Source organism: Miscanthus floridulus, chromosome 4, assembly GCF_019320115.1.
Source record: "Miscanthus floridulus cultivar M001 chromosome 4, ASM1932011v1, whole genome shotgun sequence".
NCBI lineage: Eukaryota > Viridiplantae > Streptophyta > Magnoliopsida > Poales > Poaceae > Miscanthus > Miscanthus floridulus.
The window spans coordinates 99,371,066-99,383,999 of NC_089583.1; the positions used below are offsets into that span (position 1 = coordinate 99,371,066).

A 12,934-nucleotide genomic window follows, 5' to 3' on the forward strand; every position below is an offset into this window, starting at 1 on the left:
TGTGAAGGAAGACAGGAGGAATTCGGAAGCGGAAGTCCAGTACCGCAGGGTTTTCGGCCCCGTTCGTTTCGTTGAAAAAACAAGTCGAAACACTGTTTCGACTGATTTATTGTGAGAGAAAAATAATATTTCGGCTGAAAAACAAGTTAAAAAAGACGGATTATTTGACAGTCACGCACGCGTGGCATTTTCTACCTCGCGGTCAGCGGTTAGGCACGGCTCAGATGGCCGGATCGCAGAGTCACATGTGAGAAACAAAGGTCAGACACCGCATAAAACGCTTTCGTCTCAGGATCAGACACCCTAGTGCTTTCGTGAGGCGCCCGACTACCCAAGGTTTGCGTTTGCCTGCTCGTGCAGTGCTGTTTCAGACAACAAGATGGCAGGGCCGTGTTTTGTGCTCGACAGGGTCAGTGATGCCCTGCCGGCCCCCTGATCACGTTTCTTCTCATCGCGTTCGCGTCCTGGCCCTACAATGCTTCGCTGTAAGCTGAGCACTGGGCATGCGCAGAACTGAATCGCATTTACCGCGTCCGATGTTTCAACAAGCATTTGATTCCGACGGCGCCAACTTTGGTAAACGAATGTGCCGCTACTGTTTGTTCGTGGCTTTTTTTAAGGATGTCCAGGACCTTCAATTCTTCTCAAAGCTTTGCTCGCGAGGGGGTTGCGGCTGCCACTCAAACGTTCCTGCACCAATTTTTAGGTACACAGCCCGCAGCCCGTCCGCTCAGAGCTGCACTGACTTGGATGCATGTCACATCAGGGTTCAGGCCTTGCTTTTTAAGTTTACATTCTATCCCATCAAATATTTAGACATATACATAAAATATTAAATATAGATTAAAAAATAATTAATTATACAGTTTACGACTAATTTATGAGACAAATCTTTTAAGTCTAATTAGGCAATGATTTAACAATGTGGTGCTACAGTACACATGTGCTAACGAAGAATTAATTAGGTTTAATAAATTCGTCTCGCGGATTACTGACGGATTCTGTAATTTGTTTTTTGTATTATTATCCGAATACGCGACACCCTCATATGACACCTGATGTGACACCCAAAAAACTTTACACCCTGAATTTCAACAAGGCCTGAGCTCAGGCAGGCTGCTAACCTATACCGTGGAAACGTAAGCTGCTACTACCTCCGTCCTTAAAAGAACGCAACTATAAATTACGTGCCACGAAAAGTGGTTCACGTTTAACCAAATTTTTATTGAATAATATTCACAGTTATGTCTTTAAATTAATTTATTATAAAAATCCATTTCATAATTAATCCAATGATATTTATTTGGTATAATAAACATGGATACTTTTTTATTTATAGTTGGTCAAACTTAAGGTACTAAAATGTGATACTGTATTAGAATTGTATTTTTTTTACACAGGTAGTACTATGTTGTTTGCCCTCCAATTAGCTGTTCATCTGTCATGTCATCCGTGTTAGAGAAGAAACTTGCATGAGAGAAGCTAGTCTTTGTGCATTCTGGCTCTAGAGCTAGAGCAACATCAGTTCGTTTTGCTGAAATTTGGTTTATGCTGATATTTATGTTGATTTGTTGGAATCCGAAAACACTGTTCATTCATTAAAAAGTTTAAGTGGCAAGGACATATAGATTTGCTAGTTATTTCAAATTTTTAGGTTGGCAAGCCAGGCCTGTAATACTGCCTGTCACTGTAAGACCACGATGCTGATTGTTCGAGCAGACGAGCACCGCAGGTGGTGGCTGCAGCATCCAGTCCACCGGGCAGCCAACGACAGCCGGTTGCCGTCCCAAATAGTCAACTGCCGCAGCATTGATGGAATGTAGGGGGGGGGGGGGGGGGGGGGGGCGGAACCCGCTGCGTTTCTGTTCCTTTGCGTTGCGAGGCAGGCCGCAGGCGGAGGCGGTCAAGGGCTCAAGGCGCGGGTGCGGGCGCGGCCGGCCAGCGGTAAGAAAGAAACCATTTGGCCCCGTTCGCTCGGCTACTGAAAAATACTATTTTTCGTTTATAATTCGGTTTATTTGACTTCTTGTTTTAGTTAAAATAGTATTTTTTTCTTCCGACAATTCAGCTGGAACCGTGTTTTTCAAGATAGGCCCAAAGAAAAGATGCCGTGCCGCGCCGCTGCCACGCACGCCAGCCAGTGCCCACCAACCGCGGGCAAGTGGAAACCGAAAGGTGGGGCGGCGCGTACGTGGCGTGGACGGAGTGACGGACGGACTGAACCGCGGGCTGCCTGCCTGCGCGCGCCTCGCTGGCTGCTTGCCGTGGAAAACGAGGGCACCCCGCGCCCGGCGTCCGCATGCGCTGGGCTCCACGGCCCCGCCCACTGACTTTCCCCCACCCCACCGCCCCGCGCCGCGGTACTGTCCACCGCGCTGCCGGCCGGCCAGCGCCCACAAAAGCCGCCGCTACGCTGATACGGATTTCTCCCGTGATCTCCCACTCCGCGCCGCGGACGCGTCTCCGTTCCAACTCCCCGCCCGTCCCGTCCCGCCACGGCCCGCGGTCTCCGCGCTGGCGCCGTCGGCCCTGGGGACGGAACGGATCCGGTCAGCGCTGGCGTCACGCCCCACTCCGCCCCGCCCGCCCGGCCTGCCTAACCTAATGCGGTCCGACGCGCGCCTCCACTCCACCCCGCAACGGGCAGGCAGCGCGCGGTCCACCGCGCCCCGCCTGGCTGACGCGCGGGGCCCCGGGGTCCCCCAGCTGGCGCGCGCGACAGGTGGCGCGCCGGGCGCACGCGGGCGGTGGAAGCGGGAAGGAAGAGGAAGACGACGACGACGGGACGGGGCCCCAACCCCCCGCCCGCCCGGCTAGCCCCAGCCTCCTCTCGGTTCCGGTCTCCCACTTTCCGCGGCTGCCTGCCCCGCTCCCCACCTCGTGCTCTCTCCCTTTCTTTCGCCCCGCGGGCCGATTCCTCCTACTCATCAGCCGCGCGGGGGAGAAGACGAGCGCTTTCTCCCCGGAATTCCGCGCCCACTCCCCTCCTCCTGTGCATTTGGCAGCGCAGATCCTGCCGCTCCCGGTCCAGCCATCATCACCCTCTTCTCAATTCTCCCTTGCTCTACTAGGCCTTGACTGTTCTCGACTCCCCTAATCACCAGCTCGGTCTCCGGTCTCCTCTTCCTCGCCGCGTTCCCTTTGGTCTCCACTCCAACACGCCACCTGCTGCCGCGTAAACACCCGGAAATACCTGGCCTTTCTGGTGTGTGTGTGTGTAAGCGAGTTTCAACTCCCCAAGTTTGCTGCTTTTGGCCAATCTTTTCTGGGCTTTCAGGTCTCAGCATCACCACGCCCCTTTTACTGCGATCTTTCTGTCCGATCACTGCAATTTTCAGCTTCGAGTACCTCCTTTTTGGGAAAATTCAGTCTCTGATGATAAAGCTGTTGAGTGAGCGGCTCATGCACCACACCACCAGTAGCTTCCGCTAAAAGATCTCCCCATGCCACAGACTCCTCCAGGACCGTCAGCCATGGCAGAGCTGCTATAGCGCTGCTCCAGCTGTGGTCTGCTTAAGCTGCGGAATTCGGGTCCCTTTCCGGCTTCTGCGCCTATGGACGGCCTCCCCGACGCCGTCGCGGCGCCGTTGGCGGCTGCGCCGTCGCAGAAGCGCGACGAGTGGAGCGAGAGCGGCATCGTGCGCCTGCTCGAGGCCTACGAGGCCAAGTGGCTGCTGCGGAACCGCGCCAAGCTCAAGTGGAGCGACTGGGTCGACATCGCCCGCGAGGTGTCCGTGCATTGCGCCGACGACGCCGCGGCCGCGGGGAAGCCCCCCGCCGCCGGCGGCGGCAACAGCGCCAAGACCCCCAACCAGTGCAAGAACAAGATCGAGTCCATGAAGAAGCGGTACCGGGCCGAGTCCGCCGCCGTGGCGCGCGCGGGCCCCTCCGCCGCTGGCCCGTCGTGGAGGTTCTTTGCCCGCATGGACGGCCTGCTCAAAGGGCCGCCCGTCTGCTCTGCCCAGGTGCAGCAGCCGGAGCTGACTAACAGCATAGACTTGCGAGCTCCGGCGAAACCAGAGGCGGCCGAGGTAGAAGCTGATTTTGCCACGCAGCTGCGGGATGCAGTTCCAGGTGCATTCTCTGATCTGATGAACATTGACGCGAATGGCGCTGTCCCGGATAAAGCGGAGAAGGTTGACAACAGCATGCAGAAGGAGAGCAGGCCTGCTGATAGCGATGCCAACGTGAGCTCTCCGAGGAGTAAGGTGGCCAACGAGGACGTGGAGGAGGTGAACAATGCCTGGGACCGGACCAAGAAGAGAAAGAGCACAGAGTTTGACATAGCGAAGAGCATCGAGCTGCTGGCTAGCTCCTTCTTGAAGATTGAGCACACCAGGTTGGAGATGTACAGGGAGACAGAAAGGATGAGGGTTGAAGCTGAGATTAAGAAGGGGGAGATGGAGCTCAAGAGAACTGAGATCATGGCGAAAACGCACCTGCAGATCGCCAGGCTTTTTGCAAAGAAATTGAAACAGAGCAGTGGAAAGAATGGTGGCAGTTCGTCAGTAACAGCTGAAGTGGACACCCTTACCAAGAAAGGCGAGAATGGTTAGTGTCAACACAACATCCTGATTAAGGGTTATACTTATGCAAAAAGTTTCTAAAATTTGTTATATGGATACTACATGGCAAAGCAAAATTTTCCCTCAAGAGTACATAGCTTTCTCTGTGTCAGAGTCCCCCATTTGTAAGGTCTGTACCTCTGTCTGTTCCTGAATACATGAATAGAATTGGGTGCTTCAGCCTAAACTAGTTATAGCAGTTCTCTCTATTAGAAGTTAATTGTTATGTAATGTTTGGGACAGTTTGAGAGTTTGTGCAGTGGTAGCTGGGCTGTAACATTCCAACTTTGCTGCTGTTGTCTGCTTTTCATTTGGCTAATTCTTAGAAATGAAGTCTTAATTGTTATTGTGAGTCAAGATCTTTCCATAGTAAATGGACATAATGCTCGTGTTCTGGGATCATATGTCTATTTACTTGTCATAGAAGGGATTCGTCGCAGACTGATAACACTTGTGATAAGAGTATAATGGAAGTGTCATGTTCAGCTCTAGTGCAAGATTTGTTTCAGACTACATATATTGCTGTAATGCATGGAATATCTTACTCTTTCACAATGAAAAGGAACACTTTACCTAAATGAAATGATCATGTATGTTCCAAACACATGGCTCCTGAATATTCAAATATAGACATGATTCTATTTGTATTCTGCAGAAACGAAATGGAACTACATAATAAACCATCTACTAACTCCATATGCATGCTTTAGCACTATTGATTGCTAATGATCTGTATTCTAGTGCCATTAAGAATTTCGTGCCTCCCCAAAAGTAGTACCTGAAAAAGCGTTGCTATCGTTTACATGCTATGAGCGTGTTTGGTTCTTTAGTCGCTCCTAAAATTTATATCACATCGAATGTTTAGATACTAATAAGGAGTATTAAATATAGATTAATTACAAAACCAATTACATAGATGGAGGCTAATTTCCGAGACGAAATTTTTAAGTCTAATTAATCTGTCATTAGCGCATGTTTACTGTAGCACCACGTTGTCAAATCATGGACTAATTAGGCTTAAAAGATTCGTCTCGCAAATTAGTCGCAAGTTATGCAATAATACTCCATGCATGTGTCTAAACATTCGATGTGACAGGAATTTTAGGAGTTCCTGCATGAACCAAACAGCCTCTATGTATGATTGTTTCTGACTACATGCTGGGGCTATCAATAGACTGACATCACATGCGTATACCCTAGAAAGCATTGCTGTGTAAAAATAGGATGAACATGTTGAATCGTAGAATTTCTTGTGTCTTCTTTATTCAAGTGCACTTTCTAATTTGCTAAGAAGAACCCTTCCCTACTTATGTGAACAAGATTGACATGAAAGTTGGAGGCATACTTCTTTTTATCATGAATCTGTCTATCTGCCAGCCTGTATGCAGAGTCACCCACATATGTCCTGTTGATCATATATTGAGATAGAGCAATAATATTTACTGTGTTCTGATAAAAAAAAAGACAATAGGACTAAGTTCTTGAAGGATTTGCAATCACTGAGTGGTGTTATTGTATTGTACAGGGAATCTGCATTCCTATATATCACAACTCCTTTACTGTTGCTTATGCATTCCCTTTTCAGTTTGGAGTTACAAAACAAATTCAAATTACAGGTGTGCTTGTTTAGTTATATAGAACAAAACAAATTCAAATTACAGGTGTGCTTGTTTAGTTATATAGAACAAATTTTGTTTGCACCAAAAGCAGTATACTGAATTGTGTAGCTGCATTGTTCACCTTACATTGTTTTGCTGTGGCCAATTCTCTTCTCACCATTGGGCTTGTGAATTTCAGGTTCCGGGTGACGTGGCATGCCCAGCAGTTGATTCTATCCTCAGCGTACATGGCATCGCACTTTCCCTGTGCAGCAAGTGTACTGAGTCTGATTGATGCAACTTCGTGAGTGGAGAAATAGTTAGCTGTAAACTTACAGATGCAATAACGGAAGCGATGATTTGACTGTTTCGCCCATTGCGGGATTATTATAGATGCGATTTTTGAATCAGTGACTTTCTGAAAGTTTCGGCCCTCTGTTCCTGTAGTAAATTACTGACAAGTGGCGATTTTTTTTTATTTTAACCCTTTTTTAATATAATTTTAAATCTAACACTAGTCGGATTTTTTTAAACTAATACTTTTGGCCGCGCCTATTGCCCTGGCGTGGCCAAATGCCTATGCCGCGCCATGCATGGTGGCGCGGCACAGGGCTGACGTGGCGTGGGGCAGCCGGGGCTGGCGCTGACGTGGCCGGTCCTGCCTCGCCACCCATCATGGCGCGGCAGTGCCGCGCCCTGATCTGTGGCACAGCAGGACCAAATATATATCGCGCGCGAGCCCGCCCGTCCGCACGCACCCCTGTCTGCTCGCCCGCCCGACGCCCGAACCCCGCCGCCGACGCCGCCGCCCGCGCCCTGCCTGCGGCCGCCCGCGCCCGCCTGGCCTCGGCCGCTCGCCCACGCCGCGCCTGGCCACTCCCGCCGCACAGCGCCCTAGCCGGCCACGCCACGAACGACGGCGCGTCAAGGCCGCCCGCTCCTAAGGTACCTCCCTCTCGATTTCATATTTTTTGTTATTATATAGTATAGTTAGTATTTTTTGTATCTACTATTAGTGTCTTTGACCAAATTTATATAATAGCGTACTAATATTTATGATACTTTCGTAATAAACTTATTAGGAGATAGAAATATTAATACTCGAGAAGCAAGATGTGTATTTATTTTGAGATGGAGATAGAAATAATGATACCGTTTTTTTAGTTTTGATCAAACTTAAACATATTTGACTACTCGAGAAGCAAGATGTGTATTTATTTTGAGACGGAGAGATTACTTGTAATTTTAGAACCAAAGTTTTATATGGATGGATTATGTATTTATTATCTAGTATACTTAGGATTTTGGGTTTAGAGATTTAGGCTAGTTAGGTTAGTGAATTTGTTTGTGAACTTACTAATGTTAACTTGAATTTTGTTAATTTGAATATTCTAACGCTTTGTTTATCAATTTGTAACAGGATGGCCCCTCCCACGCAGTACCCGTTGTACCCTATTCTAGAGGTGGAGTATGACGACCAGCACCGAGCACACATCTTGAGTGATAATGACGCAGAGGTGTTCTTGCCTCCTTTGAGGCCCCGCACTCACACTAGGGCGCATTAGTGGAACGAGCGTTATACGCCGTACATACGGCGTGCCGGCTTCCTCGAGCTTGTCCGTGTTGTCAATCCACGGTCTTCCGCTCCTTGATCCTAGCACTACTTACTGCAGCTGTAGACAGCTGCGAGTGCATTCTTTGTACGTAAACTTTCTCATAACAAATTGGAGACAACTAACAGTCGTTCTATTCTTATAACAGGTGGAGGCCTGAGACCCACATATTCCACCTACCTTGTGGCGAGATGACCTTGACGTTGCAGGACGTGAAGGCTATTTTAGGTCTTCGGTTGGGGGGACTTCCAGTGATAGGGATAGTTGACAACGATCACTGGAGGGAGCTGATGGCTCAGTTTACTGGTTTTCTTTCACCAGACGACGATGCTTCCAAGGAAAATAAGTGAGTAGTTCAAGCCTATTTAATACTTGTATTGCTTTACAGCTAGCATCGGGTCTCATTTTCTTTGATCAATTACAGGAAAAGTTTCGGTGTTTCGTCGTCCTACATCACAGAGCGCTTTGAGTACTTGGACCCACAAGCTGAGGAGGCACAGATCGACAGGTTCGCTCGAGTGTGGCTCTGGCACTTTCTTGGTGCTTTCCTCTTCCCAGATGCCTCGAACAACACCATCAGCTGGATCTTTCTTGACATACTTCGCCAGCCGTGGGAGAACATAGCGGGATATAGCTAGGGCAGCGCAGTCCTAGCATGAACGTATCGACAACTATGCGTTGTCTGCCATCGCACCTCAGGACATGCGAACCTTGGGGGTTGCTCCTACCTACTCCAGGTTTGGTGTTGGGAACAATTGCCCGTTGGGAGGCCCCTAAATAATGGTTTACCGGTAAGTACTTCGGTTCATTATATTCTTCTAGGCAGTTAGATATGATGAGATTATTTGTTGCTAATTCATTATCGTGTTCAATGCAGCGATGGAACGGGCATGATACACTCCCTACAGCTCTATATATCTGGACGGAAGCACAGTTAGTTAGAAGGAATGCGTGGACGCAAGTACAGAGAGTATACGAACGGTCTCGACGTCCTAACATAGCACCAGGTTACGCTCTCTATACTATCATAACAGTGTCTTCTTCGATGTACACTATATCACAACCTAATACAATTACGAAATTTTAGGTGTTTTGGTGTCCTTGGGATTCTCCGGAGCTCTAGGACTATCTGAGTCCTGTCACTAGGGACGAGTCACACGAGTATTGCTGCGACGTCCCTCTTATTTTTTTTCCATATGGTCGAGATTCACTTGCCCATCCGGGTCTGCAGATAGTTTAGAAGAATGACAGGCTGCCCACCACCACTTTACTCCTACCAATCAAGTATTGCACGGGTGCGTTATCGATTAATAACAATGCTATAATTCAGATGTGTGTTTGGTACAACTAATATCGTTTTATTATAGGTTTGACCACAGGAAGAGGTATAAGACCAAGGATTGGCGCGTGACACACAGCTCGTACTATCCATTTGTGGCAGACCAGGGTACCACATGTGGTCCTTACGGGTCCTCCACACGACCAGCACACCTTCGATGAGTACCTGCGGTGGCTTCACAGGTCTACGAGGACACATATCAAGCCTCCGTACACTGATGTGGCGATTGACGAGGACTCGGAGGAAAATGTCATCGAAGATGTATACGACGTCACCACTAGGGAGGACACACAGCTACAGAGAGCCCCGCTTCAAAGATACGTGGTAAGATACTTAAATAGGTATAATTTGCTATCCTTTTCGTATTAAGTATATGTACTAAAACTGTCCAACCGCGTTTCTGTACCCAGGCAACACAATTGGCAAGGTTGTCCAACAAAACAGCGTTCCGGCTTCACGAGTCTAGAGGGCAGGGGCCAGGCGTTCTCGCGGCTTTTGTGGAGGTAAATATAAACTTGTCCGTTTCGAAAATATGTCTTTATTGTATATGCGTTTGACTAATGAACTAACCTTAACGTCTATTTATGCAGAAGGTGAAGAGGAGCTGTAGGAAGCTAGCTCAGAAGTTGAACTGCATGGACACTCCTTATGAGGAACCGCCACTCCCCGCGCGGTCGGGTGGCACGTCTTCAGTCTCTTTGAGGACACCAGCCAGCTCTTCTCAGGCAATGACACAGGGTTGCCACTTCCACGGTGCGTACACCACTATATCATAGTGCTGAGAAGGACCCTGCAACCGAGGACGAGGAGGACGACGATGACGACGACGACGAACCCCCTGGGCTTCCGTGGACAGCACAGGCCAGTGGAACAAATGGCCGCAGGACGAGATCGGCAGATCTCAGCTAGCTGGTGCCCCGTTTGGCACCCAAGGAGCCTCACAGGTATTAACAAAGATAGTTTATTTCAGTACGTAGGCTCCATGAACTAACGATCATAAAAAATTATAAGTAATCGTGCATATCATATACCTGCAGGGTACGAGCCGTACGCACCGTCGACGCGACCATACCGACGTTGGCTACACTCCTAATGTGTTGCCAACAAATTCGAAGAGACAGAGGACGTCCGAGGGATCCTTACACTCTTGGGTCTTAATTTGTTTAGGTCAAACGAATATTGGTATCCGAAACTTGCGGGGTTATTTGGTTATGTTATGTCAAACTTATGTCAAAATAATGAATATGTTTTGTGGCAGCTTGTTAACTTGACTTCTTATTCGTTTCGTTGAGTCGCGACAGCACTGCCGGCGAGATTAAGTACCATGTGTTCGAGAACCGACAGTCTCGGCGTATCTGGACACCGGTGGCAATTTTTCGTAATTGATTAGTTAAAATGGTGCATAACCGTATTATGAAAAGACGAAAAACTAATCATTGGCTTATCAAATTCTCTATTCGTCCGTGAAAAAACTCAACAAAATACGGGCGCGACGCGTTTCGATTCTACCATCCAGGTAGCCCGGGCCGGCGGCGGGCGCAGCGGCCAGGTGGTGTGGCTGCTCATGCGGTATGTTTGGATCCAGCCGCGCCACGCAACAGGGCGCGGCACTGCCGCGCCATGATGGGTGGCGCGGTAGGACTCGCCACGTCAGCGCCCCCCCCAGGCCGCCCCACGCCACGTCAGCCCTGTGCCGCGTCACTATGCATGACGTGGCACAGGCATTTGGCCACACCAGGAAAATAGGCGCGGCCAAAAGTGTTAGTTTTTTTAAAAAAATCGACAGTGTTAGATTTAAAATTATATTAAAAAAGGGTTAAAATTAAAAAAAATCCAAGTGGCAACCATCATTTGTATAAGCCCATGCCCATGCTGTGAAGAAACGAAGCAGCAGTCGCCAATGCTGTGGTAAAATGTACTCCCCTTGAGGCCTCGATGACTAGGTATTGTAATTAGTTTCTGCATAGTTTGACTATGCGGATCCAATTCAAAGGTCGGCTAAATGAACAAGAGAAGTACTCGCTCCGGTCGTTTATAGCCTATACACGATGAGGACGTAGTGAATTTTTAGAATGGTTATTAAGGGGTTATTTAGTTTAGCCATGAGCTGTGAAAAAATTATAAGAGCATTTCCAATAGTTTTCAAAGCCCAATTCCAGTCCTTGATTTTTGGCAAGATTAAAAAAAACTTAGTCGGTACAGAAAGTGACCAACTAAGTAAATATTTATAGTTTTATTGTACGTTGTGATCGGAGGTGGCCTAACACTCAATGACACAGAGTTTATACTGGTTTAGGCAACGTGCCCTACGTCTAGTTTGAGTCGGTCGGTGACTTTATTCCTGACCCCAGGTGCTCGAAGTTTACAGTGGGGTTACAAAACGAGAAGGAGAAAGATGGAGAGTGCAAGAGGTCCGGTCGGAAGGGCCGAGAGCGACAGGAGCTCCGCTATGAGCTAAGTGTTCAAGCGTGTGCTTACGGTTTGAAGCGCATCCCCTTTTATAGATGAAGGGGATGACCTTACAGGTGAGAGGGAGAGAGTACGTATGCTTCTAGGCTTTGTTGCCCACGCCGGCAGGTACAGGATGATGGTAGGCGCCCACAACACTGTTGGATGTTGGATACACGTGGGCGGTTGCGTCGTTTTGTTCGGGTATGGCAGATGTCGGTACCTGCTATACTGTTGATGCCCAGAGGCATGTGAGGGATTTCGCCATGTTCACTCGGTACGGTAAAAGCCGACGCCTACAACACTGTCGATGCCCAGAGGCATGTGGGGGGGCCTTACTGTATGGGAGTTAATGACGCCCACAATACTGTAGGGAAAATGTCGACGCCTACAACACTGTTTGTGTCAGAGAGGTTGCAGAGTACTGTTTCTGCAGGTGTACAAGGTACGGTCCCTGGTATCGCGGTTTGACTTGTGTGCCTTGTCTTGCTTTCTCCGTTCGTTCCCTGGTCCTTTCCGAGCGGGTGTCCCTGGTCGGAGAAGAGCAGTGAGCAGGATTTTTGCATACCCCGATCGGAGACGTGGAGTCAGAGTCGGAAGCAGTGCTTTGCCCAGGCCTTCCTGTCGGAGGGGCCGTCCAGAGTCGGGCTGGAGACCGAAGTGAGCCCTCCGGTCGGAACGGTGGGCCGGAGTCAGAAAACGGGCGTCGCTCCTCCTTAGCCAGACCTTCCGGTCGGTGATTGGATTGCCCTTCTGCCCTGTTGTTCAGATACTTGGGCCGGCCCATGAGTTGCGCGTTGTCTGCTTAGGGCGAGCCTTTGTTGAGAAGTCGGTCCGCGAGGGACCCCTGGGTTTATGAATCCGATAAAACTACTCTCCAACAACTCGCAATCTATCCGCACTTGGGAAACCTAATCCAATTGCACGCAAATAACGCGCGTGTATCCATCGACCAATCTAGAGGTGGAAGGATGTAGAACAAGGGGTAGGACTGGCTTTCCAATATAAATGTACAAAAAGAAAGAAAGTATAAGAAAGAAAGTATAAAAGTAGTGAGGGTGATTTAGAAATAGTTCGGAATTCCTTATACAAAATCGTATTTTATATTTTAGGAGTGAAATTTTGAATGCTTCTAACTTTTGATTAGCCACCTGAAAAAATCATGATTTACCAATTAATTTTTAGGAATTATTGAAGATGCTCTAAGTTATTTGGTTAAAATAACTATGGAACTTACCTTTTCTCTTTATCTCTTTTAAAACAGCTATAAAATATCTCTCTGTTTCCGTCCACTTGGGACAGTGGAAAACTGAAAGCAAAAGGCCCTATTCGTTTAGTTGGTATTCTGCATTTTGACAGCAGAAATATTTT

The 12,934-nt window shown here is 48.4% G+C and overlaps 1 protein-coding gene and 1 long non-coding RNA gene across 3 annotated transcripts; both read left to right on the top strand.

Annotated features, from left to right (window-relative positions):
• The first annotated feature begins 2,823 nt into the window (after positions 1-2,823).
• Positions 2,824-6,643, top strand: LOC136552294 (trihelix transcription factor ENAP1-like). 2 transcript variants are annotated; one of them, XR_010782789.1, is made up of 2 exons: positions 2,824-4,695; positions 6,363-6,643. XR_010782789.1 is itself a non-coding variant. In XM_066543832.1 (2 exons), exons 1-2 carry the CDS (start codon positions 3,555-3,557, stop codon positions 6,371-6,373), a joined length of 1,008 nt encoding a protein of 335 aa, XP_066399929.1. In that variant the 5' UTR covers positions 2,824-3,554; the 3' UTR covers positions 6,374-6,642. The 2 variants fall into 2 exon arrangements, 1 of the variants encoding a protein (XP_066399929.1); XM_066543832.1 differs by having other exon boundaries at positions 2,824-4,551; positions 6,363-6,642.
• A 1,563-nt stretch (positions 6,644-8,206) lies between these two features.
• On the top strand, positions 8,207-9,951 carry LOC136552295 (uncharacterized). The gene is made up of 6 exons (XR_010782791.1): positions 8,207-8,567; positions 8,654-8,783; positions 8,864-9,071; positions 9,144-9,439; positions 9,526-9,618; positions 9,706-9,951. It is a non-coding gene; the product is annotated as an uncharacterized lncRNA (long non-coding RNA).
• Positions 9,952-12,934: the final 2,983 nt, after the last annotated feature.